We start from the raw sequence: 26,984 nt of genomic DNA, 5'->3' as shown, positions 1-26,984 counted from the left end.
ATGATTACATCTCATCACAACAAAAATAGAGACAAAATTGAGAATTGACTATTTCCACACACATAATTTGATTCCTGTTTGAAGACCAAAAATAAAAAATTTAACTGATAATGGCACTTTTTTTCTGTAATTTATTATCAAAACAACAGAGAACACGTGACTTTCACTGTAACCCTTGCTGCCTATTACTGTATGACTCCTGTGTCACACATCAATCAAGCTAGGACATTATATTCATATAGAGTCAAGCAATGACACTCTCCTGCCCCCTCTTGTACTTACCATTTTTGATTCTCCATTTATATCTTGCCCTTACTCGGGTGTATTATTCTAATTACTACTAATACGCCTGTTTCTCAGCTGTGTGTACTTTCTTGACACACAGCAACTCGTGGCATCCTTGTGCATCTTTCCTTTGTGTAGTGAGACAGGAGCCCTCTCTCTGCCGATAGATGGATGAGATTCCAGAAAAAAAAAAAAAAATAGAATAAAGATGGATGTGAATGGGGGTGGAGGGGTAGAAGCATATAGGGAGAGAAATAATCTGGAAAAAGCTGAGGCACAAATGGTGCACTAACTCTCTCTTCTCGGTTCCCCCTCCTTTTCCTCCTGCCTGATCTCCCCTCACCGTTTAAGTACTACGAAAAGCAATCTTGAACAGCTACATCCTATTTTACTCTCAGTTAAACATAGTCTTATTCTAAGAAATGATCTGAGGAAGAATGGATTTTCTGTGAAATATATCCGCATGCAGGCAATAAACCCTGAGCAAATGACATTTTGCTAAATGACCAGTGACACTTGCTAAATGGTTGGCTTAATGGCTGCAAAGGTCATGTGTCATTAAGGTTATGGAGCATTGAAGAACACTACATGCTATTTAGTGGGTAGTAATCGGGCATTTAGGGATATGGCGTGTATGAGTAATTTATGATTTGGGTGGGGCATTAAAGATCAGTTGTCATTAACAGAGAAATTGTGGACTATGCCACAATAATGACTCTATCATACACCCTCTGCACGGAGGAAACGATCGCTCATAGCATTAAACACTGGTGTCGGCCAAATTGGTGTCATTCAATTAATGTGATGTAACGGCCCTGAGCTGAACACATGTCAGCAGCAGTTGGTATAAAGGCCCATTTTCAGTTGATACAAATGATAAAACAAGTCTAAGTGCCTACAGCTGTTCTCGGGCCCTGCGACGCTTTGACTCAAATGCTAACATCAGGATGCAATTTTAACGTGTTTGTGTTTAGCAGGTACGATTAACCACGCATAATAACACTTGCTAAACATATTATTGCAACTCAGCCCTTTTATTAATTCATTTACACAATTCAAGGGCAATCCATCTAATATCATATCATAAAGATTACTAAACTCTTTACGATTCACCATTCAGGAACCATGGACTTCATCCATCCAGCAGTTTTTGAGATCTCTGTCTGGGACTGAGTAATGAACTGTCAATAAAACAATATTAGACAGACAGGAAACGGTGTTTTAGCCAACATCCAGCTGGGGCACAGAATCTAGTAATTTTCACAGCCTCTACCACTAAAGCTAGTACAATATGTAATTCAAGACGTGCTCCGCTGGTTTTAAGCACAGAAGCTTAAATGCTAAGCAACACTTAATCCTGCGGGCTAATTAAAGATGGAGACGGTACACAGATTGCATGTTCTAAATACTCCGAAATATCACATTTACAAACTTATCATCATCCTTGGCACTTGGACCTTGATTTGATGTAGTAATGAATCTCTCTGTGATCAAGGCATCCAGCTGGAATATTATTATGGATGCAATGATAAGACATCTGAGTCATGCTGTTATGAAATGGTGAAAACCTATCTGCTGGATGTATGGGTGCTTGAGCAAATTGCTGACTTCACTGCAGGCAAGACAGGGAGGTAATTCAAGCGCCTGAGGGAGTAATTTAGTACTGGTTAATGACGACAGTAGAGTCATGGTACACTGGTCAGTTGGTGGGTACTTGAGAGGTCTGAGTGTCTGGTACTGAGTGCTGTTTGGGACACTGCACCACACTGCGGCTCAGCGGCGAACGCGCAGGAAGGCGGGACAGGCGAAGGTCAGAACTAAACTGACAGGAAGTATGGTGGGAGAGACATGGATTTATGCACTCAAACAGATGCACATATTCTACATACACAAGCAGATAGACAGACACACACCTTCCAGGCAGCCAGCGCCTCAGTGGGCTGATGGCTATTTCAGGAAAGAGCACAGCGTCAGGACACACGTCGCCTTCAGCTCTGCCCCCTTTCGACGCTCCCCCTGCTCCCTCCTTTCCCTCTGGCCTTCCTTGTCACTGCTCCTCTGCTCTCTCATTTCTGTGTCAGCACATCATTTCCAACCTGTTTCCAACCTAGATCCCATTCCAAACCCTCCAACCTTATTTGAATCCCTTCTCTGACTCTTTCCCTCCCCATGTCGGCGTTACACCAGAGTCTTGCTTTTCAGATGAGGTTATGGTTAGTTAAAACCGGGCAGCGGTCGGGTCACGGTCGAACTGCAGGACTTTAAACAGATTTAACCTACAACCAGAGTGCATGTGCCGAGATGGATGGCAGTAATCACAGACAGGGTGGTGGGGGTTGTGAGAAAATGGATGGAGGCAGAGGAGCAGAGGCGAGTTGGAAGAGAAAGAAGAGAAATGGTGGAAAAAAAAAAGGCTGTGGTTAGAAAGGTGTGGACCGGAGTGATGAGCGAGAGGAATGCACTCTGAAAATATGTGTCAGTGCGGCGCTGGTCTGTCAGATCCAAACAAACACGCTATAATCCATCTCGAGAAGGCTTGCCCTCAAACCATGATTACAGCTCAGTTTTTTATGTGCGTCAGCCGATGCTGCTACCCAGCTTGGTTCATTGACACATCGCTCCATGGTCTGAGGGCTGGACTGTTAAGCTAAAGGAAGATAGGATCTTTAAACCTCCCACAGTTTCAACACGCGTTTACATAATCCATATCTGAATTTGTCCCTGCGTAGGATTTTATTGCAATACAAAGATAAAATCTCCTCACAAGGACAGACCAACAAGGAAAATCCTGCAAAAAGGGGAAAACGGTGGTTATTTACATCTTTGACTGGCTTTGGATTTGGCTTTACACCGTTTAAGGTTGTGAAATTTAAGGGATGGGTTGGTTTGAAGATATTTTTCCGGGGGTGTTACGGTTATTTGGCATGTGTATGAACCATTAGGCTACCAGTGCACTCCCTTGAAAGTCAAATCTTAATTCTTGCACCATCTCATTAAATATTTATGACTCAAACATTCAATAATCCAGCTAATCTATTTCTTTGGGTAAGTGTTTGATTAGAGAGTCTTCCTGATGAATTAAAGAACTGGCAGATCAACGACCAACTAGAGGATGAATTTTTTCAACCTGGCAACCTAGACGATGTTATTAATGGCTTAAAAGCAATATAGCATGTCTTTATAGAGACTTTTTAGCATCATCCAAATATTGTGGTTTGCTATCGCTAATAGTAGAAGCATTAAGTGGATATACAATATAAATACATTACAATATCTTAATTTAGAAGAAGCATCCAATATCTGGAGTTTAATGGTTAATTTTGTCACATTGGGAGGGCTTGAGCGTCTCCCCCTGCTGTAGAAGTATAACTTTCTATGCTAACCTGGTAAATCTCTCTGGGTGAGAGGGAAACTGAACTATTTAAACAGTGCAAAGGGAAAACAGGAAGGTCAGGGTTTAGGTATGCATGTGAAGGAAGAAGGACCATTTAAAATATGGTGATATTCACTGAATATGTATCACATATCGCTGGGAATGTGAATATACATTATACATCCATTATCCTCATATCACATAGTTTGAGGGCGACATGGTGGTGTGGCGGTCAGCACTTTTACAGCACCCTTAACAGGAAAAGTGGTTGAGATAATGGATGGGAGGATATTAGTTTTAGGGAAGACCTAGGCCCTGTGGAGTCCCCTCCTCTCGGGAAGAGACATATCAAAAGTCCCCTCTGAGCTGGAGGTCTGGAGGTCCAACCCTCTGGGGCCCAGTTGAAGGGAAATAAAACTGTGTTCACCTGTACCTTCTGCGCCCGCCGCTTGTCTGCTCTCTGGTTCTGGTGATAGATGCGGCTAAAGTTGGACACGATGACAGGAACAGGCAGGGCAATTACCAGCACACCACTGAGAGAGCAGATTGAACCAAAGATCTTCCCTGCGATCGTCTTAGGAACCATGTCTCCATACCTGAGAGAGGTGACAGGGAGAGAGAAAGAGAAAAATGTAGTTTAATGTGGATTTAATAAACTCGTTCTGTGGTAGCTCACCCCTCTAGTCCTGCACAGCCCACTGGAGGTCATTGACATCCCACAGACAAACACACAGACAGACACTGACACACATACAGTGTCAAGCAGCTCAGCTTGCTGCCTGTTCATTCATCACGTATAAGCCTTTCATCTTCCTTGTTATGCTTCTCCTGCCGCATATGTACATCGCCACCAGAGTAAAGGTTGACCTGCAGACTCTTTCCCACCCACGAGAGAAAGAGAGAGCGGCTTCTACCACTGAAAGGCAAAGTAAAGTCCACGGACTCATTCTCTGAAAGCTGATACTATTAACCTTTAGAGAAGAGAAGGAGGAGAATATAGTGAATGCCAGGGACATTTCCCAAAAGTAATTTAGCCCAATTCAATCTGAAATATTTGCAAGTCAAACCTGATCTCTTTTTGAGTTCAAAGACAGAAAACACAATTACAATAACTATATTAAATCCCTTTTTTTTTTTTCCTCCAAGGATGAAGCCACTACGGGAATCAACACTGGAAGACAGAGAAAAAGAAATTCAAATGCTACAAACGTCCAACTTAGACTGCAAAAGCAACCTTTATTTCTAATGATCTTCATTTCTTATTCATGAATAAAAAGAGCAGGTAATTTGTTCTTGTTTTCCAGCTAAACAAGAAGTTCTACTAAATTTATTTGTGCTAATTTCAAGCCAGGCTAGGAATAAGCACGAAACAAATAGCCCTTAAGTCGCCAGCATGATAATATTTATTTAAGGCTGATTGTTGAAAGGTTTTTATGTTTACGTCAATACGGCAGCGAGTTCTAACACAGCTCCTTCACAGTGATCTGGACAAACTCTGTTGCAGCCGCTAGACTCTGACGGCCACTGCACTGTTAGTACAGAGCATGTTGTGCGTGTGTGTGTTAGACATGTCGCTGTGTGTATATTGCAGATTCTCTTGGGTAAACACAGAAGTGAGATAATGATTAATGCACACACTCGTCAGTGAACATGTCCAGTGCAAATTTGCTGTTTAGTCGCCGCCGAAAGGCTGCAAAAGAAAATTAGCAGCAGAAGCAAAGCCAGATAGACAGCGACAAAATGATGCAAGGGAATCTGTCTCTTCTCTGTCTTGTCACGCCGGTCCCTGTAGGAAGTGATGTGACATGTCAGAAACAGTAAAAACTGAGAGATGTACTGGTGTTAGTGAGCTGTGCTGTGAATAAACCACTGATAGGTGGAGTTACAGAGAGGGAGAGAGGTTACCCTCATGCATACTAATGTTCACACACATCTTCACAGTTCACATGTGTATTTGGAAACAAGTGGAGTTGTACTTTCATCTAACAGCGGTTTAAAGTTCAGCTAGTCAAGTACAATATTTAAGCGCAGCGCTGAGAAACACTGACACTACTTTAAAATTTCACTACCTGGAAATTGAGCCATGGCAACTGTTCAGTCGCTTTGACTTTACTGCATAGTTATGGATTTACTTACAGATGAGAAGGTTTGAAAACCTGTAATGTAATATGTTATATACAGTGTACATCTAAAACACCCTTAAAGCACAAAGACAATTGGTAAACATACTTCTACCACTCTGATCAGTAGAAAAAATGCTGCTTGCACGTTAGTTAGTTTCAAATAATATCTGCTTTTCTAGGTAAATAAAAGACTGAATGCCTTGCTTGTCATTTTCTCCTTCTTTTTGTTTATCCCCATGTGGGGTCGGCACAGCGGTTCACGGTCCGCACTATTTTTATTTATTTATTTTTGGTATTTTCACACCGTGGTAGGCAAACACTCAAAAACTCACATTCAGACACGCACACACAGCACACACAGCACACACAGCAGTCTGTACATGTGGAGTTATAAATGTTCATCAGCTGTAATGTAATGTAAAAACATATTTAAAAACTGAAATCTTCACCACCGCTGTGTCCCGCTTTAACGGCATGTTTCACAGCAAGCTAACGAAACGAAAATAAAGCTGTTTGTGTAGTAAAGGCATTAAACAGCTAGAAGAAGCCCATCAATACTTAAAGGGTATTAGTTTCACATATATCAAGAAACCCCGTCCACTTTGTCGCATCACAGAGAGCAGCACTAGTTGTTATTTTAGGACTTGGCAAACAGTACCCCAGAGGCTCTCCATAAATGAACAATAATCTGCTTAAGAAGTTGTGCTCATGATAGTCGTTTTATAATCTAATGAAGCACTTCTGTCACAGTCTGTTGGAGACAGTAAAACTGCAGAATGGTAACACACAGACACACATGAACCAAAGGCACACACACGCGCGCACAAAAACAACACTCGGTTCATTTCAGAGAAAGCGATGAAACAAGAGATGAAAATTCATACTCGTTAGTCACAGACTTTGCCAAAAAACAAAAAATAAAAAAAAAATAAATGAAAACACACATGCCCGATGTGAAGCCATTTAAGTGGAGTGTGGTTTTTGCATTAACAAAGCTCTGCCCACACACGGTGAACCGCTGGTCCACAACCATAACTGAGAGTATACTTACAGAGAACATTTATCGTCCCTTCCAAGAACTTTAATGGCTTTTATTCCCAAATTAGGCAATAACAATCCCATCAGTGGAACAAAGGCCCTATCACTACAAAACCTTTTATCTCCTCCCCTCTTCAGAAGAAGTTTCCATTAGGAGGAGTGAAAAGCTAATCATATTCATCTGCAAGCCTTCTTTAATGTGATCCTATCAGATCGCCTGATAGAGGCCCTTCTCTGCTAATACTACAGTCGTTTTGCCGCTCCCATTTAGTCAAGCTGGCCTGTCTTTGATACCATCTCTGAGCTATTATACATGGCATAGAGATAAAGTTGGGCTTTGCACACACTAAAGAAAGAACGCTTAAATAAATGGTGCGAGGATGTGCATGTGCATAAGTGAGGTTAGGTGTAATTTCTCTCCTGCCTGCCAGGATGAATGCTGGAGCCGCTTCTGACTCTGCAAGACAGTACTCAAAGCGGGGAACGGGGTGGAGATGGAGGGAAATGTCTCAGAAAGGAAGAAGATGGATACGCATTTAAAAGAATTATACTGGGGGGAAAGATATTTTCTCAGCAGATGCAGTGCTCCCATAATTTTGCTCTTGTTCTTTGTTCTCTGCCCTCCATTCCTGCTCCTATCACACTCCCACAAACCATAAGTCTGCTGAAAGTCTCTGATAAAACTTCTACTTTCTTGTTCCTTTGTAAATGTTCTGGAGATTTTTACTTTGCCTTCCATGTCTTGTCCTGTTTCAATAAAAACAAAGACCCAGGTCTGGTGAGCAGGTCAGTCCTTGGTCAGGGTTGTCATACCCCATCAGCGGAGGGCCGGGTCTCTGCGGGATTTATTAATAAAAGTCTAGGAAAGACAGATTGGGAGGTACTGAGTGGGACTGAGTGCTCTCATGAAGGTATGTGTGATGGATGGGCTTATCAGAGATGGTAAGACAGCTGACACGCAGATTAATGATGATGTCAGGTCAGGAGAGCACAGTGCACCCCTCCATATATCTAATACCTGCTTATCAACGCAGCAGGCAACACAGGTACATTATAAAAGTATCAAACTAAATACTCAACAACTGTTTATACAAATTCTATATAAATATGTGCGTTGTTATAGTTTTGTTGTACCACAAGCCATCAACACTATGAGCATGACAGTAACTGGACTCAGAGGGGTCACCAATGAATATTGTGGGAATCTGTTTTCACTGTGTGGATCATAAAGCATTTTTATGTACATCCAGCAAGATCATTGTATTTACTGATATATTCAAGATAGGAAGCCTCTAACTAAAGTGAGAGGGATGGAGAAAGAGAGAGAGGGACAGAGCCAGGACAAAGAGCTACAAAGGATTGAGGGTTGGGTTTCTATTTACAGACCAAACCCCATGTGATTCCTCTGCAATTTTCCTCCGTCCCCTTCAGATACACACTAAGTGATTCTGTTTGGACCACACCGTCTTGCAAGAGGACTGACCCCCGGAGACCTGAAATCACGTACTGAAGGAGGCCACGCATTTAATGTTTGAGAGGGGGTTTGTATGTCTACTGTATGTGTAACATGTGCTGTGTGTTCAGTTGTGTGTGTGTTCGGGACATACATACATTCAGACGGACAGATGAGATGGAAAAACACGGGGCGTGAAGGGCAGAGTGTCGGCAAATGACATGCATCTAAACACACTCAAACACTGTGTTGTTAATATGAATTAAGGGGCACCGAGCCTTCCTGAGGGTGAAATAATGCAACGCTAAATGATTCAGTCTATACCACTAATTATTTTTTGCAAGCAAAGCTAAAAACAGAATAAAGAAGACAAATTGTTATGTTAAAGCCATTCACTGAAACCTTAGACATTTCAGCACCACAGACAGCTACTACAGCTCTTATCTACAAAGTAACTTCTGTCTCTGCCAAGTTCCACAGCTCCTTGTAGATACTACTCTACGTGTCTTCACCTTTGTAAGCAATTGTTTTCACAATACTCAGTCCACAGTATCAGGTGCTGGTGGATGAAGTGAAAATATTGACACATACTATTTAGTTTATGGCAAATGCAAAATTACAGATAAAATGTTTAAGCTACTAGAAGTTGTTTGTTTGTATTCATCCTTGAAATTAGATTATAATATTGATATTGGATAATAAGGATTTTACCACCAAAAGCCAAACCATTATGTCATTTCTGAACCAGATCAACATTTCCCATAATATGATAATAATTTAGTCCTACTTCCACTGGATTAACTGACTTTAGAGAGAAGAGTCATTTCAGCACATTCACAGTACCAATTCATATTCACATCTGAGGTTAACTGTAAAAAAAAGTGTGTTACAACTGTGGCCATATATAATGACGCCCTCATATCCAAAAGTGGTCGTGAAGTTCCATTTTTATTGGGAAACCTGTCACAGGCCAATGGCGCTCATCTCTTTGGGGTTCGGCAGACCCTCAACCATTCATCCATCTGTACTTTCGTCTGACATCTCATGGCCATTCCATCAGATGGAAGGAACTCTGATGATACATGGCTCTTCAGGGATGGAGCAACCATCTATAATCAGCCTCACAAATGTCACCTCAGGAAAGCAAGGAATAGAGAGGGGGAGGAACATCAGGTGGGGAGACAGATAGGCAGAAAAAGAGGCAAGAATACAAGAAAAAGATATGAGGGCGGCAGAGAAGTGATTCAGATAATGTCGGAGCTAATATGCAGCGGGTGGGATATGTTTGGTTAAATAATCCTGAAAAATGTCTTAATATGGATTAAATCTGATACACTGGAGCTATAACTATCTCAGCTCTCCCGTAAGACAGCTCAACAAAAGAATGAACTCTGATTGTGATGCTGATTTCTGGGGCTCAGCTAAGACTTAACTCCGAAAATTGATTGCTTAACAAGTGTGCTTACTGAGCAAGCAAATACAAAAACTGTAGTTCTGTCTGAGATGATCCTCCGTAGAAAAGCAAACACTCACAGGAGGTGCTGCGCTGAATTACATTCCATGAGAACCAGAAAGTGTCTGAAGATACAAAAAAAGTTGATAATACCTTTAGTAGCATTAACAAACAAAGGCAGCTCTTATTACTGGTTCTAATTTATGAAAGATAAGGCAGATTTGTGAATTATGACTATGCAAAATTTGCTGAGTGGGAGAAAGGTTGATCATTAACCTCCAAATAAACAAAGCCCAGATGGGTGCTGTGAGTACACAACAGTGACCTTTGATGCAAACAAAACTATGTGGTACAAAAAGTACCACACAACAGCCCACCTCGTACCGATCAAACATCCTATTCAGAAGTCAAGGCTGCAGAAATAAACAGAATAAAAATGAATGCGGCGTTCACGGCAAGAATAGCACGAGGTACGGTGCACAATCTTGTGCGTGAATAACTTGCTCTTTGAATGGCATGCTAATTGCAGCATTGACCTTGTTTTGAACAAGTCGACACTACAGAAACTTGGGTATTGTGGAGCTGTCTAAAAAATCTGAAACTTTATCTATGAAAATGAAAGGAAAAATGTGAATTTGGAAAAGCACGCCTTTTCACGTTATAATAGCAGCGTGCGCATGTCATTATCAAGTATCAGTTTGAATGAAAATAAATGAATGGCTTTATGCAGAACAAAACAAACTAGAACAAATAAAACAAGGTTGGAAGTGCAATTGGCACAGTTATTTTAACATATCTTCTAAATAAATGGTGAATAAATCTCTTTCCAGCAAAATAAACCTAATAAATTAGAATGAATTATAAGCTCGCTAAGCCACACTCTTCATGTTGTGTGCGAGGAAGATTAGTTTGTCCACGTTTCCTGGTAAAAGCAAACTTCTGAGTTGTGTTCAGAGTACTGTAGTGTAGGTGGGTCAACGAGGCCTAGGAGACAATGTAAAGCTTTAATGACCCAATGCACAGATGTAACAGCAGCCTTTAATTTCCAATTGCAATTACGCTCTACTTCATACGTGGGACATTTAATTACAACACTGTTACTACGTCGCCATTTACGCGCTAGCTAAATGTTTAACTTGGGCCATAAACCTGAGAATGGTGCTGCTGTTCACATGTATGCTGTCTCCTTTGGAGAATGGAAGTAACCATCTGTGTTTGATGGTAACACAATTACTGCAAACAAACGGCCACTTTTTAGCCACCACCTGGATAATTAGCCGGATCACATCTGAATAATTCATCCAAACGTCTCGTCAACTGCGTGCTACAAGTTTTATATTCGATTCTTTTCACCCACACACGAAACGCCACAACTGCAAGACTGCGGCAAAATGCAGTTCTTTAGCCTTCCAGGCTGCTCTGGGAGGGAGGGCATATAGGTGATTTTCTCATTTACATTTATCAAGTGATGAGAAGGGAATTGGAGAAAGAAACACACCGATAAGTTGATAAAGTGAAGGGCATTACTCTCCAACTGCACTGCACACAGAGGAAAGGTCATTATCATCACTCACAACCCATCTCACAGTGAATCACACAGAAGGATTGCCACTGTTGCTCTTTATCACACGTCCAGTATGCTACATTATGACTCGGAACCGACCAACTTTTACACTTTGCAGAGTTTCATATGAGCACTGACTTTTCACAGCATTGTGGTTTATAATTTGTTTTTACCACGGACAAACACTTGATTTTGATTGCCTAGGGGGTCTGCGTTGGTTCCAAGTAACTGCTCTGATGAAACATCCCCATCACTTGCTTACAATAAATATATTTTGTTACTTGTTTTTTATTTACATTGATCAACAGGTTGTTATAACATTTGCTAGTTCGGCACTTGCTCCAACTACCAGAGCTCTGTCCATGCATCACCCTATTGCTCGATCTCAGTTTTTCAAACCCGAGAAAGTAACAACAGCGAGTGGCAAACTCAAATCCAAGCTTTTAAACGTCTCTTAAGAAACCTACATGTGATGTTACAGATGGTGTTTTCCAGAAGAGTCCCATTAAGCAGCGTGAGTACGCTTACTTGCCAGGATGTCTGTGAATAATAGCCAGGGACCCTGTTATACACTTTGCTCATTTGTGTGTGTGAATGAGTGTGTGTGCCTGTGTATGTCTATGTGCCTGTCTTTGTAATTAGCGATTACCAGACTGCTATCAACAGAACGCTTCAGTGAATCCACTTCCAAGAGTAACCAGGAAGTGCAAACACAATTACCAGAAGAGAAGGAGCATAACAGCATTTAAATATGAATTACATCTGTGATAGGAACGTGTCCAATGCTTGCACTACTAGCTGCCAGCATACTGCCTAATTCACAGTAGCATCATAAACATGTGTGCATATGGCAAATTTTAATGTGTTTGAGTGTGGTTATGTATACAATCACTGATACTAAGCAAATTTACAGTAAGTGTTAAAAAGTTTTGTAATCAAAATACATAAGAAATATTTGTGTTGGTCCTGGTGTGGAATGAGAAATAATGACTATAATATACTATATATACTATATACTATAATGTCTATAATTGGAAGCATATACAAATTATTTTGCAGCTTTGGTTAAATTTTTTTTATATCAGCTATGAATTAATTTAGCATTTTCCATATTTCTTTGACTCTCATATAAACAAACCACAAAAGACATGTGCTCCAGGTAACTGGACAAACCTCCAAGGAAAAGTGAAGTGCAGTGTTTGTACTTTTCTAGATGTAAACAGGTGGAACAGGTGATAGAAACAGAAAAATATAACAAAGCACGCAATGTTTTTGCGGTTGTTCCCTACAGGTATTACAAATTGTGAGCGTTGTGCCGTCATGGTAAAGGATTTCCACACTGACGTCATGTTGTGTGTGTAACTGTGTGCATGTGAGGGAAGTGGACTTTTGAACAGATTGCAAAGCTGCTTTGTTTTTGTTTTTAGAGGAGGGAGTATTATACAGTTTTCTGCTACAACTTCACTCTGGTCCCACTCACACTATAAGCAAAGGAGTGGAAATCCTCCACCGATCTGTGGTGCATTATGCTCGTAAATGTGATCGATGCAGTATTGGATATCTCTGACTGATTGGTCACCGGTCACGACCAATCAAGCTTAAACCGACCAATTCTGTTCTTCGGTCGATCAATCGGTGCATCACTAGAGTGAATAGTGAACAACAATACAGCAACTACAATATCAGACAAACACTAAATGCCCACTGATTCAAAATCTTAACCACTTTTACAAGACACAGGCAGACAGTCCACGGATTCAAACCCAGGTTCCTCTATCCAACCATCATGCTACAGTGCAGCCCATGTGCCCAAATAGTATAATATATATTTATGTATTTATCTACATTTTTTTTGAAGGTTTATAAAAGATGTATGCAATTGCACTGATGCTCTCATCAGCCTCAGCTGTATTTACAAATATATTCAAATGTCATCATGCTACAGTAAGATAGTCATAATCAGCACGGTACAATTCAGTGTGCAGCTTCAGGGCTACTTTTAAGCCCCATTCAATTTTTCCTGAATTAATTTTATCTTATATTTTTACAAATTCAATCCAGGTGTACTAAAAGAAACCAGTTTTAGGAACTGTCATATGGAGCTTCCTAGTCTAACTGTAAACTATCTCAGCCATTTCTTCAACATATTCTTATGTGTAACCCTGACTCAGTTCACTTCAGCCCTTATATGTTCTCGCTGTGCTTGACCACTGGTAGAACTGGTGTTCAGAGATGAAAAGACGTGGGGTTCTTTGGAGAGATAAGACTGGTGCTGAGAGGTGTGAAAAAGAGAAAGGTCAGAGCCCAAGAGTTCAAGGGTCATCTCCACTCTGCAGCGAACCTGTGGGCATAATAGCAAGGTGACTGTTTGGCTGGTCCCAGTACAGATTTCACACAGGGATCAAAGAGAAGAAGGAACAGACACAGAGGAGAAAAAAATACATTAAAGGAAGGGGAAAGGAGAGAAATGCAAATGTGGAAAAAGGGACTGTAGTGAGGAGGAAATAAAACAGAGGGGGCACCCCCGTGGGATTGGAGAGTGACCTCGGCAGAGACAGGCACCAAATGAGACAGAGAGAGAAGAAATAAATTGATAGAAAAAGGGAAAGAGAGCAGTAAAGCACATTTCAGGATGTCAGATCTACTCTGCCTCCTATTCAGGTCACAGTGATTGAATTTGTTTAACTTGGCCAGACCATTTCCTTCTGTCAGAGAGTAGGGCATGTGGGTTTGTGTGGCTGGAGTTGTGTGCTTGTGAAACAGAATAAGAGCGGGCATTTTTCGCGTGGTTCGGTGGAAGTTTGTGTTTATATGCGAGCTCCCACGTAGATGGCAGTCACAGTCCCTGCGCGTTTCTGTTATTTAATTCTTTTTCCGCTTGCAAGTGTAACATGAAGTTCAACGGTGATACAATTATTTTCCCATAGATTTTTCTTCATTATCTGGTTCAGTGCTCCACTGGTTTGCAACAGCCAGATTTCCACAGCCCAGTGTGGTCACTGTGTCAATAAGTTGTGCCAACAAACCCAATGTTAAAAAAAAAAAAGAAAAAAGCCTCCTGGTGGAGCTGCAGGTCTAAAATGATTAACGTGACTAAAGTACAGTAGTGGACTTCTCTCCCCAAGAGGAGATGGAAACTAAATAATCGTCGATTCGTGCCTGCCCTCCCATGTGACTCCACAGGTGAATTTCAAATCATTTTCCTTGTTGCACATCCTATGACTCACAGGCTGTTCATTAAAGTGTTGCCCATCCAACCAGTTTCAACAAATCCATACAGACATTAACACATAAGTGAAAGTGCACAGAAGAGTCTCTGTGTGGGCCTAAATTTACGTATTCCTCCATAGTGTGGAGTACTTTCGCCCCCTTCCCCTTAAAAATACAGTAAAACCTTGATACTTTGTCATTTGTCCTCCAGTCCAGCAGCAAAGAGGACTCGTATTCTCGGTTCTTTGATGCCTGTTGTCATGGAGACCTGGGGAGTGCTGCAACACTGAGCAGCATACAGAGAGTTGTGTCCCTGTGGTTAAAAGGGTTACATTAACATCAGCGGCAGGTTACATTAGGGGAAGGCTACATTACCCATTAATGACAGCAAAACACATTTGTGGTAGTGGGGCCAGCACAGTTAGCATTTAGCGCTAATCTAACTTATCCGGGGTGAACACTCAACCCATTTGATTTAAGTGTAATTCACACTCAACTAGCATCTGAGAGCCAGTGAGAACAGTTTCAGAGGCACTTTTCTTCTTGTTGTGTGTGTGTAACCAGGCTTCAACATACACATCAAAGATTTAAAACGTGTATTAAAAACATATTTCACTTCACATATTTCAACAGAGACATATCTCACTGCATCACTGAAAGTGAATTTCTGCGGGAGAGCGGGAGTTGATACACACGATTCGCTGCTCATCTCTCCTTGAATAAAAGATGTCTCTGTCAGATTGTTTATCTTTGGCCAAGAATATTGGCTCGCCACAGGCAAAGCTTATCACACACTGTTTTACTCTGTCTGACTTATTGACTGTGAGCACGGCCAACATGGCTCTTCTCATCAGTGTCCGGCACAATGGCAGCATCGACTGTACTGATCTATGACCAAGTCTGATGGAGAGGCAGTTAATGCAGATAATGAGAGCTGGCTGGTGCCTGTAAATCCGCTTCAGGCTGGTCAAAGTGCTGTCTGGTCAGAGGGTTGGAGAAAATAACATGTCCTCTCAACCTGACATGTCTATCCAGTCTATCCATGGAAAATGAACAGGGTAAAACTGAAACTAGTGAATCCTGGCGGAGCTGGGCAGCACCTAGGATGCTGTAGCTGCTATACGCCTTATATCTAAGACTCAAAACACCTTACAGGCAACAATAATCAACCAAACTGACCACGACAGTAGTTAATAGCAACAGTATGTCTGTCAGCATGAATCAGTGTTTGTGGATGAAGGTATCTGTCTGGATGTGTGTGTTAGTGGAGAAAAGTAGGCTACAGGAGAAAGTAGGGCATCACCAGGACTCAGGAGAGTTGTCTCCAACCCAGCCTCCTGTCCTATTTCAGTGCCTGGCGAGACTGGCATGTGTGTTTGGTGAGTGCATGTGTGTGTGTGTGTGTGTGTGTGTGTGTGTGTGTGTGAGATTCAACAGAGGGAGCACCATGGGCAGTCAAGGGAAAGCTTCAGGCACAGGAGGAAGGAGAGATAACAGGTGAGCTCCAGACAGGGTACCTGTAGGAGAGAGGAGGCCCAGTGACAGGCCTCCTTACTGGGGAGGAGTGGATGTGCAGAGGCCCCCAGGGCATAGACCAAATGTCAGACAGTCAGTGCACACATACTGGAAAACTGCTCTGTTTTTATTGGAATATGTCACTTTGTGTGTGTGTGTGTGTGTGCGTCTGTGTGTGTGTGTGCGCGCGCACGCGCTGCAAATGGGCAGATGACTCAGAACAGGAAAGAGAGCTCAACGAGGCAGCACACAGACAGGTGGGGGAAGGGTGCATGTAGGTGTTTTTGTTTGGCTGTGTGGGTGCAAGAAATAAGCTGTCGAGTGTCACTGTAAATATACGTGGTACAGTTTCTCAAGTATGCACTATACAGTACAGAAAAAAACAAAAAAAAACTGTGCTCCCACACCTACACTCACGAATAAACCCTCCCAACTACACACACACACATGCACCCACACACGATGTTTACTGTACTATGACAGACATTATTTATCTACGAGTTCCCGTTCTCCACTGCTCTGGAGCTTTCCAACACATCACTAATTCATCTCTGGCATTCCCCCCCCCCCTGTCCTGCTAAATAAGGACAGGCCTTGAAGTGACATGCTGCCCCTTTAGTTACGGGTCAAGTTACATCTCGGATCCCTCTGTAAGCCTATATGCAGATTGAGTTCGTCCACCGCTGCAACTCTACCCTCGTCCTCGGTATCTAATCAGAATGGATATGTAGGTTAATGTGTGAATCGTGAACAGCCATTTGATCTTTGACCGTTCCTTGTCTCGCACAGCTGTCATCGGCGTCATGTAGTCAGATGGGTGTGGGTGTAGTGTTGAGTTGCTAGGTTAGGTTTAAATTGGAGAATTAGCTTGTCATGTATCCTGACATGTACTGTAATGAAAACTGGGTTTGTGTTACAGCAACTGAGGATATAGTATACTGCAGGTTTAACTTAAGTAAAGTCTGGACTGGAACCTCTGTAACACCTGTCAGTCAAGATGATGATGAAATGCTACAGGTCACTAGATAATTACGAATGAATCGAGCAATATCATTTGACAAAAAAACTTCAGTGACATTTAAATAGCTGTTGATCAATTCCCTGTCAGGACAGACAGGTTAGGTTTTTCTGAACTAGTGTGGCACAGGGAGGGTGCTGACCTATGCTTACATTTCATGCATTGATTCTGTCTGATTGAGTCTTGACGCATGCAGGAGAGAGAGAGAGAGAGAGAAGCAGGGGATGGGTGGAAGTGCAAAAAAGAGGGCAAGCTACACGCAGGCACTATTAAATTTTAATTTCAGAGAGGTCAGTTTGTCTTCAAGGTCAAACATGAAAATAACCTTCAATAGAACAAGTGAAGGGAGTAAAGAGTGAGTCTCTGGGGAATTTCTGAGTAGAAGGCAACATATTTCGCATTGAAAGCATGCGCCTATATGAAAAGGACAGCTTTTTAAAAACTAATTAGTAACCATGGTGATAAATGAAGGATGGAGAAAGCATGCTGTCTTTAACACAAATAAGCTTTAAGCGCATTATATCTACTCGCACATTATGTAAATATGACAGAGATTTATGCATGCACTTACATTCACGCAAGCATACGACATACACACACACACACACACACACACACACACATGCACACACACATTAAAGAGAACACGTGGATCTAAAGCATTTGTGTCATAATAGGATCAGTTTAGAAAGATAAACTGCAGAATCCAGGCATCAGAAATCTTTTCCATAACACATCAGCGTTAACGCCGCTGATTCAAATCCATCAGGCAGCTGTCCTTAATGCTGCAGATAAGCGAACTATCAGGTTGTGCTGCATGTAGCCTCCTTTTCTCCACGTGTGCAAAGTAAGGAGAGGTCGAGAGGTCTTTGTGTAGATTGCATCTCCTAGTTATTATACTAAAATATCATCAAGTCACTAAAATGCATTTACTGTACTGAGGATGAACTACAAGATCATTATTTTGGGCGCCGTGCATGTGTGTTCTGCACTGTGCACTTGCAGTTGACATCTGCCCTTTGTGTTCAATCAGTGTTATTACAAAATCAGACTCTTAAGATTGGTCTGAAATGAAGCTCCTGAGAAATAATGTCTTCCTGTTACACTCTGATCCTTTTCTAAGTTCTTAAAATGTACCAGATGTTTTTTCACACCTGTTGTCTGAAAGAACTCAACTCTTGAGAATCCACTAAGATCTAAAAATAAACATTTTATTTCAACTTTTACTTACTTTGAGATTTTCATAGGGATCTTATGTGATCACAGTAAAATGCTAAAGACGTGCATGATTATTTTCTGGAAAGTTATTTTATAATTATCATGATGATAATAACAATAATAATCTTTTGTTATGTTTATTGCCATCGACTCAGACAAAAACTATCTATCAGAAATTCTGATGTTTTATTACAAACCTGAGGTAAAGGTGAAATTAAAGATCAGCACACTGCCCTCTTGGCTCACAGCAAAGTTGTGTAACATTTTGATCCAGCAGAGGTCTTCGGCAACTGAGCACAGCAAAGGACAACAGGCGATATATAGACACACATTAATCACTTAGGTGGTTGTGATCTGCGAGACTGAAAGTCAATCTGAACCAACCAGGGAATGTCAGGGTAACTCACATCTGAGGACAAAAATAAAGAGACACTGAAAAGATCAGACATTAATATGTTAATATATTAACATATTAATATCTGAATTTTTAAAGTATCAAATATTCATACATTCAAACGTGCATACGGTATCTCCATTTGAGACAAGGGACAAGCACTTTTAAAGAGATTCATCCATTAACAGCCCATCTTTGTATCTCTAAATGCCAATCAAGAGCGGGATCTCCCACATTTCTCCTTCTTCTCCAGTTTCAGGGCTAATATCTTTTAAATTGATCTGTGCTGTTGCTCTTCATTTCTCTGAAGGGGGGTGGGTGTTAAAAGAAAAGTTTCAGACTCAAATGAACTCAAAATAAGAGTGTGATGCACTTATCACAAGACAAAGGAAAGACAACTGTGAGCAGCACAGTTTTCTTCTGGGAAACACTTTAACACACACACACACACACACACTTCAAAACTAGTGAGTGACAAAACAGAATCGATGAATGAATTTTTTTGTATTCCTAACAGTACCCAAAAGCATCAGTCAATAATATATTGTGCATTATTATATTTTACATTTTCCAGTCTAAGCTGACTGATCAGTAAAGATACAGATATTACGAGACTCATATATAAATATATATATATATATATATATATATATATATATATATATATATATATATATATATATATATATATATATATATATTAAATATGAATGCAGAATGTTTGTCAGTTTATTGTGAAACAGACAGAGGTTATCTCCTGGCTTCTACAGATGACTTGTTTAGTCTCTTGCTCTCATGATTGCCTCTTAACTGGCTCTATGTCCACTTAAAGGGATTGCATTAACCTCTGCCACTCTCTGTGGGCAGATGAGCTGCTCCCTCACCCTCTCTTTAAGACGTGCTCTGTATTAAACTCTTCCTTCTTTGGCTGGGATCCCCGTCTGGCTCCTGTCCAGACAAGAACACACACACATAACACATACTAAGAAAGCCAGACATAACCCAGTGTGTTCTTGTGTGGACAGTATGTCACCGTGCACCGACACCTCTCTTTGGCCATTTTATGGTTTTATATTTGTTCTAGCACTTCGGCAGCTAAATACTCCTATATGGAAAGGTTTGAGATGTGATATAAGTGTGTACACTGAGAGAGAAGACCAAAGTCACAGAAGGCTAGAGTCATGTATAGTATGTAATGTCTAGAGTCTTCTGTGTTTGTGAAGCGAGTCCAGCTGTTTCCCTTCAAATACAGCCGAGCTTAGACTGACATACATTTGCACATTTCTCCTTTTATAGCTTTGCAGGCTTAACAGATGCTGATAGAGTCATGTGTACACAAACCTGGCTTCTAGTCATTTCTTCATCTACTGTACGTCTCTCTTGTATTCTCTCATGCCAGCTCAAGTCCTCCCAGCAGAATTTACATCCCATAGCCCACCTGTATCTGAAGCTTATGCACATTTGCCTGACAGCTGGTGTATCCGGTCCTTTCTACCGCTCACTCCGGCCCGCTCCGTGCCCTCTCCAGCTGGCTGTTGTAGACTTCTGCTCCCCTTTTTGCCGTCTCCTCACCCGAGCAGCTGGTGTGCCAGCCAATTTCTGCCCTCGTCCCTGCCTGCTCTTGGAAATGAACTCATCTCTGACATCCTTCATCTTTTCCTCTATCTCTTAATCGTGAATCCTTCAACATCATGATCCAGACGAATCTGCTCCCTCCACGGAGGTTTAACTTCAGCGAAGGGTTATTTATGGCGCATGCAGTTAATGCGTGAATAAGGACACAGCATACATAATATTTAAGCTCTAAAAGAAGTCTACTCAGTGACGACAATGTCATTCACAACAAGAACAAAAATGGCTATGCCCCCGACTTTCAATACAGATTTCTTTTCCTACTTTTGCACCCTCCCTCTCAGACTAAGAAAGGGTCAGTCTCCGGCACAAATTAAACCCTCATCAACACTAATATGGAGAGCTGAGAGGGAAAACAAGTTATTTTTAGTGCTGTTAATAGTTGCAGCAGGTCTGGGCTCTCTTCTGTATTAGCACATACGCACGGTGGCAGAGAAAGATGCAGCAACACATACACTAAATCCACACTCTTCAGAGGGTGTGTGCATCTGACAGACACACACTTGTTACTAATGTATACATATTTGTAGACACACACACACACACACACACACACACACACACACACACACACACACACACACACACACACACACACACAAACTTAGCCTGACATTCCTTCCACTGAGCTGAGTATGTTGAGGCCAATCTCTCTGTCAAAACATTTCAACACTGCTAGGAAGAAATATACAACAGCAAGACCTTACTGCGTGTGCACACACACACACACACACACACACACACACACACACACACACACACACACACACACACACACACACACACACACACACACACACACACACACACACTTCCAGCTACGTATGACAGCTCTGAGACACACAATTGCTGTCTGCCTCTGGAATCATGTCTGTATGAGAATAAAAAAAACTATAAGGGGGAGAAAACACACTAAATGTGCTGCTGCTGTTTGTTTGCATCGCTGTGCTGAGACAACAGAAAAGCAGGAGGAAGCCGTTGAGTCGTTGCATATAAACTCTACTGTGTCATACACGCTGCCCTTTCTGCTCTGCATGTGCATACTGTGTGGTTCAGTGTTTGCCTGGCAGCCACTGTTAATGGCCTCCTGGTGAACATTATGAGAGAAGGAGATTTGGGGCAAACCTAAGGGAACCCTTATCAAATAAATTATTTCTCACTTTCCACTTACTGAATGTTCTGCTAACTAATTAGTGTCAACAAAAAGCACAATATTCATTTCAAATCCTGTTTTAGAGCACTCTCCCGAGCAAGCAAATTTGTTTAAGACATAATTCATTTGAAATAGAAAGCAAAGCAGCAGCACCTTCATGGACATATGGTAACTGTTCATCTTTAGTGATGAATTCTCTATCTCTTGGAAGAGTTCTCTGTTTTATATTCAGATAAAGATATTATTAATTATATTCATAATGCTGGCTCCATAAAGACTGTCAAAGACTGTGAAATGCTGCAGCAGACTACACCAAACAAGCCCCTGGTGTTTGTAGTGGTGTACGCTCCTGCAACCAATTTATGTGGTCACCAACTTGAAATCAACCATCTAATAGGTTTATGGAAAAAGGAAAAGCTGGACACTCCATTCTCCTCTGTAAACAATTTGAGTTGATCTGTTGAAAGCTTTTCCATTTCAGAGTCTGCAGGAGGGAAGCCATGCGAGTGTGCACCTGTGCATCACTATTATCCCATTTCCATATTAGCCTGTCTTGTAATTTGATGTGACTGAAGCAGAAGGCTTCCTGCTACTTGCTTTTTGTGTGTGTCTGTGCACTGTATGCACAGCTGGAGTATGTGCAAGGATACACGTGTGTAAGCAAAGACCACAGAAACACCCTTTAACCAAGCCCTCGAGGCAGATTAGCATCTTTGCTACAGCGAATCGCTGAAGGCTGATCCAAAGGGGTCGACTCTGACTTGCAGTTAGCATTCTTCTAAACAGCTGACACAATCCAGTCTCTAAACATGGGCCCCTGTGAAAGGTGACAAGACTGGTATTTCACCACATGTCAAGCTGGTTTTTACTTTAATGGCAAAACAAGTCCAAATGAGACCAGGGGCTCAGAGCAGGTGATGGTCAAACGAATGTTATGCTCTGGAGTCAAACTCTTTGCACTGACCTTTCCAAGAGCCAAATTAGATGTTGTACTTCCTTCAATTCAAAACATTTACCTTAGCCAAAACATGACAGGTACTTCTTCTGTCACAAAAGCACAAACGTCTATCTACTCCCCACCACATGTAACTTCAATGAGAACAATTCCTCTAAAGGTCTGTGTTCATGTAATTAATATTTCCTGAAAAGATGTAAGGATGCACAAAGACACACAAACACATCAGTGAGGACTGCACTGGGCTAACCACAGGCTGTCTGTGTGGATGATGCTCCGTTGTTTAGTTCCACACAATTACATTCACAATAACCCAGAGCCCCTCGAGTCCCTCACAGCCAAAAGCTGTGTTCCATTACAGCACATTCAAGCCCTGTTCCAAAACACCCATAATTGGCTGAAATGTAATCAACTTACTGAGACTATTGAACTTTGTTTTAAATTAAGCACTAAATCAGTGACTTGAACTACCGTGGTTCAAACTTCCCAGTCTCAGAGTTGAGTGCACCTGGAGCCTGGGGCTAGTTGCTGAGACACCTCAGGAAGGGGAAAAGGAGGGCAAAAGTCTGGAAGAGGATGGCATTAGTGAGCCATACCAGACCTTTCTGTCATCTCTCCTTATTGCCAGAGAAGGGACCTTGGACTTTCACGCTCTGACAAACACAATTAACTGGGGCAAAATGTGGTGCCCTTGGGGCTCCAATGACTCCTGGCTCATTTAATCTGTTCTGCCTTCATCCCGTATCCCACTCTAGTGTGGCTTTAGGCGATGACTGGCTTGGGGCTACAGGGTCCACACCCTCCTCAGCAGAGCTTTTTGTAGGCTGAGAAGACACATAAACTAGGCAATTATGTTCTACTCCCGCAGGATTTATTAAGAAAGCATTTTTTTTTCTTGTTTGTGTGGAGAAATAAGAGGGAAAAAGATGGCTTGTGAAAGAAAGAGAGATTAGATGGAGAGAAAGCAATTTGGGCCGGAAAATCTGCAGGTACTGTATATCCCAGCAATGAATCCTTGTGATGCGCTAATCAAGACAAAAAAGGGAACTGCAGAGGGAGGTGCAAGAAGGACAAAGAGAACCGAACAAATAAAAAGTTACAAAGCAATATATAATATGAAAAGAAAAAAAAAAAAAAAGACCAAAGCAAAGCGATATAGCAAGAGTGAATGTAAGCACGACTGAAAAATGCAACGCAGCAAGAAAGGGAGCAGTTGTGCAGAGAAAAATATAGTAAAAGACAGAGCCGGAGAGCTAAATTCAGCATGCAGAGTGAGCTCCACTGAGCCAGAGAGAGCGAGTGTTTAAACAAGTGTTGTGACTCCTACACGGCCCACGCAGCATATCGAACCGCATCAGTATACCACAGAACAGGTCTAGCGGGTCATCAGCAGTAACAGCAGCGGCAGCTGAGAATAGCCTTGTAAGGCTCTGCCGACTGTCAGCCTGGTGCTTGGACTCCAAAGTTGCAGGTGCTGGCTGTCTGCAGAGCAACAGTGTGGCGTTTTCATGTGAAGCTCGAGGGGGGCGAGAGGAGGTGTGTGTGTGTAGGGTGGATGTAGGCTTGCGGCAGAGTAAACACAACACAACAGACGAAGCAGGAAATGAAGGTGGAGGAAACACAATAACATCAAAAGAAAGATATGCAGGACAGCTCAACTGCAGCAGGAAAATGAAAACACTGAGCAGTGAATGCATCGCTTTGTTATGAAAACACTGGTCTCTGTTTTTAAAAAAATACTGCTCCATAGGAGACATCTTCATAATTATTGCTAAGACAGCTTTAGTTTTACGGTGATTTGAGTAGAAAAATAAGCTAGGTAATTTTTTCTCAGATCCATGTGCCAGCCCACTGCGTCCGCCATGAGGGACCCGCCTTAACTTAAACATTTACAGCACATTTGTGTTGCACCTGAAGTGCCACAGAGAAGATGAAATGCAGTGAATAATTCAGCCAAGTTTTCTTAGCCCCTGCTGAGAGAGTGATTCAGGATTCAGCTCCACATCATGGCCGGAGGCCTTCTCCTCCCTCTGCTGTTATAGCGCACAGTAAGTTCAATGTCTTGCCTCACAGCCATTATGGAAGAACATAGATCAAACATAAAATGCATATAATGAGCATTTGCATGGAAGCATGACTGTCTACACATTGCGACATGATGTATGTCCATATGCAAATTAAAATGTGGTCCATGGGGGATAAGACAAATCCAAAACGATAACGCGGTCATATAAAAGACAGAAAAAACAGAAACACATTTGGTGCGGCAGCAGTAGCAGGGGGCTCAGATTTATCTCATCCCACAGAGAACATGGGCTCAGGATCGTGGCTTACAGTCAAGAGGGTGAGATCTGGTGCTGAAGTCCCACAGCTCCTGTAGGCTAAGGCTCACAAAGCCTCTCGCTTCTGTGGCCTCCACTTTAACCTCAACCTGTACCCTTTGTTATATCAGAAGTCTGATCCTCCATGCCTCAACTATAGGAAAAAAATGTGAGAAAAAGTTTTCTGAACTCTCATCTCTGCTGGCAGATGGCTGTGTTTGACAATTTGAAAGCTTAAGTGAGTCCCTTGCAGACCAGCACAGCCATCTAGGAAAACCTCTGCCAGCTGTACATGTTTGTAGTTGGATTGAAAAGGATCCGGAGTTACTTTTCTGTAAAAGTTGCTTTTGCAATCAGTCAGCATAAAACATAGCTACATTGATATTACCGGAAAAGTAAAACAAAGATAGTTAGATATAGAAGTAAACAATGTCAACAGGTTTGATGTGCAGCTATAATTCAGAAGTTAAATGGGCTGGACACTGGTCAGTGGCCAGTCGTGAGATAATAATGACAGCTACACAACTTTTGCAGTAAACTATTTCCTGCCTCCGAAATAATGTGTACCACAAGCCCAATATAACATGAGCAACTCTACCTGGAAGCGTGTTTGTGCAGTCAAAGCCTTTCTACAACAAACACATATATACAATATGTATATGACAGCTGAAAGGCTCTATTGTACGCCCTATGTCCAGCTATGTTACAGATTCAATGTCTGTAAACAACAATGGGGAGAGAAAACCATGACAGACACAGTTCTCTGAGAAATCAAGGCAAGGCTCCGGGGCCCTGCAGGGAATGAGATAACAGGTGAACTTCAGGGAATCTACCTGCGGGGACCTTTTCTGGAGTTAGGAATAGCAGCACTGAAATCCCTATGGGGATGCTACAGTTCCCAGGGGGTCTGAAGCTTGGAACTACATTGTGTTTCACTACTGCTTGTGGCCATTTCCCCTCACACAGAGAAGCATACGCATACAATGGCACGAACTGCATCTGGTGCCTTCTTGACAGTTGGAAAATGAGACTCCTGCAACACGGCTGCCATGCCGGCATCATCCATATCGGCAGCTCTAACTTCCTTATTATTCATTTCACCTGGACAACTGTATTTCAGATATACAAGACCCCACCTTCCACAGATGAAAGTCGTGCTTTTCTGTTCAAGCAAAGAATGCGAATGGGTCCTGACTGAAAGGGACTGGATACCATCAGTGTCCTTTTAAGTAGGAACAAAGAGAATTCCTGCCCTTCTCACTACCAACGCCTCTCATTCTTTCTCTCACTTGTTCTCTTTCTTTCTGTTGTCCTGTTCCCCCGTTTTTCTTTCCTTAAATAGAACACCTGTAATCACCCATTCCTTTTTAACTCTCCTTCCCTGTGAACGCCCTGGTGGTGGTGGTGACTCATAGCTCTTCACCTTGCTCTTCCCACAGCTTTCTGGCTAACATACAGGGAGGGTTATAAACTCTGAAACTCAGAAACTGTCTCTTATCTGTGACTTTCTATGACTCTAGTTACTCTCTCATTAGAGACGGCGAGAGGAAAAGATGATTCAGGTAGACTGCAAGGTCAAACTGCTGTCTGTATTACAAATTGGCCTCTTCTGGACTGACGCAAAACACACATGTACATTAGCATGCTGAACATGCACGGTAATACCAACAGGTGGACGGAAAAGGCCATAAAACAGCCTTGCAGACACAGGATGCTCACAGCAGGCGAGCGACGCAAACACGCTGACCTCTTTTCAAGCCTGTGGAGTTGCACCTCTGTGCTGTGAGCTATTTTATCTCTGTCCTCAGACAGTTAACCCACAATGCACTTCACACTCTCACAAAGCGTATGTCCCTAATGGGACATCTTCTGTGCACGAGTCATTTCAGGTTACACAGGCAGTCAGTGCAACACTCACCAACTCATTATATATGTGAAGAAAACAGTAAATAGTGTTTTTTTTTTATCCAATCCCACTGGAGATGATGGTCTAATAATCACTGATAACATTATCTTTGTATATTCATTAACAAGTCTTATCGTTTATTTGCCTTTGTTCTCACATGCTCCATTCAATGCACTTTTTAGGAAGGCTTAGAGTCTAAGAGTTTAAGTTTTAGACTCTTAGATTTACATAAGAGACTGATGTTGTTGCTTTATCTTTCAATCTCATTCTAATCAGGTATGGCATTTGTTGTAGGGTCATTTGTTACCACAGCTCATTCACCTTGTACAGACTGCTGTGAAGATCATTGAGGCTATAGAACACCACTCTATTC

General features: G+C 41.9%; 1 protein-coding gene across 2 annotated transcripts in view; it reads right to left on the bottom strand.

Annotated features, from left to right (window-relative positions):
* The window catches only part of LOC113167986 (potassium voltage-gated channel subfamily D member 3-like), an 82,591-nt gene that overhangs the window by 10,232 nt on the left and 45,375 nt on the right, over positions 1–26,984 (bottom strand). For both annotated transcript variants that reach the window (XM_026368997.1, XM_026368998.1), the window contains exon 3: positions 4,086–4,254. In XM_026368997.1, the coding sequence (XP_026224782.1) occupies positions 4,086–4,254 (169 nt within the window). The remainder of the gene's footprint in view (positions 1–4,085; positions 4,255–26,984) is intronic.

This window comes from Anabas testudineus, chromosome 7 (genome assembly GCF_900324465.2).
Source record: "Anabas testudineus chromosome 7, fAnaTes1.2, whole genome shotgun sequence".
NCBI lineage: Eukaryota > Metazoa > Chordata > Actinopteri > Anabantiformes > Anabantidae > Anabas > Anabas testudineus.
This window is presented reverse-complemented; position numbering and strand designations above follow the sequence as displayed.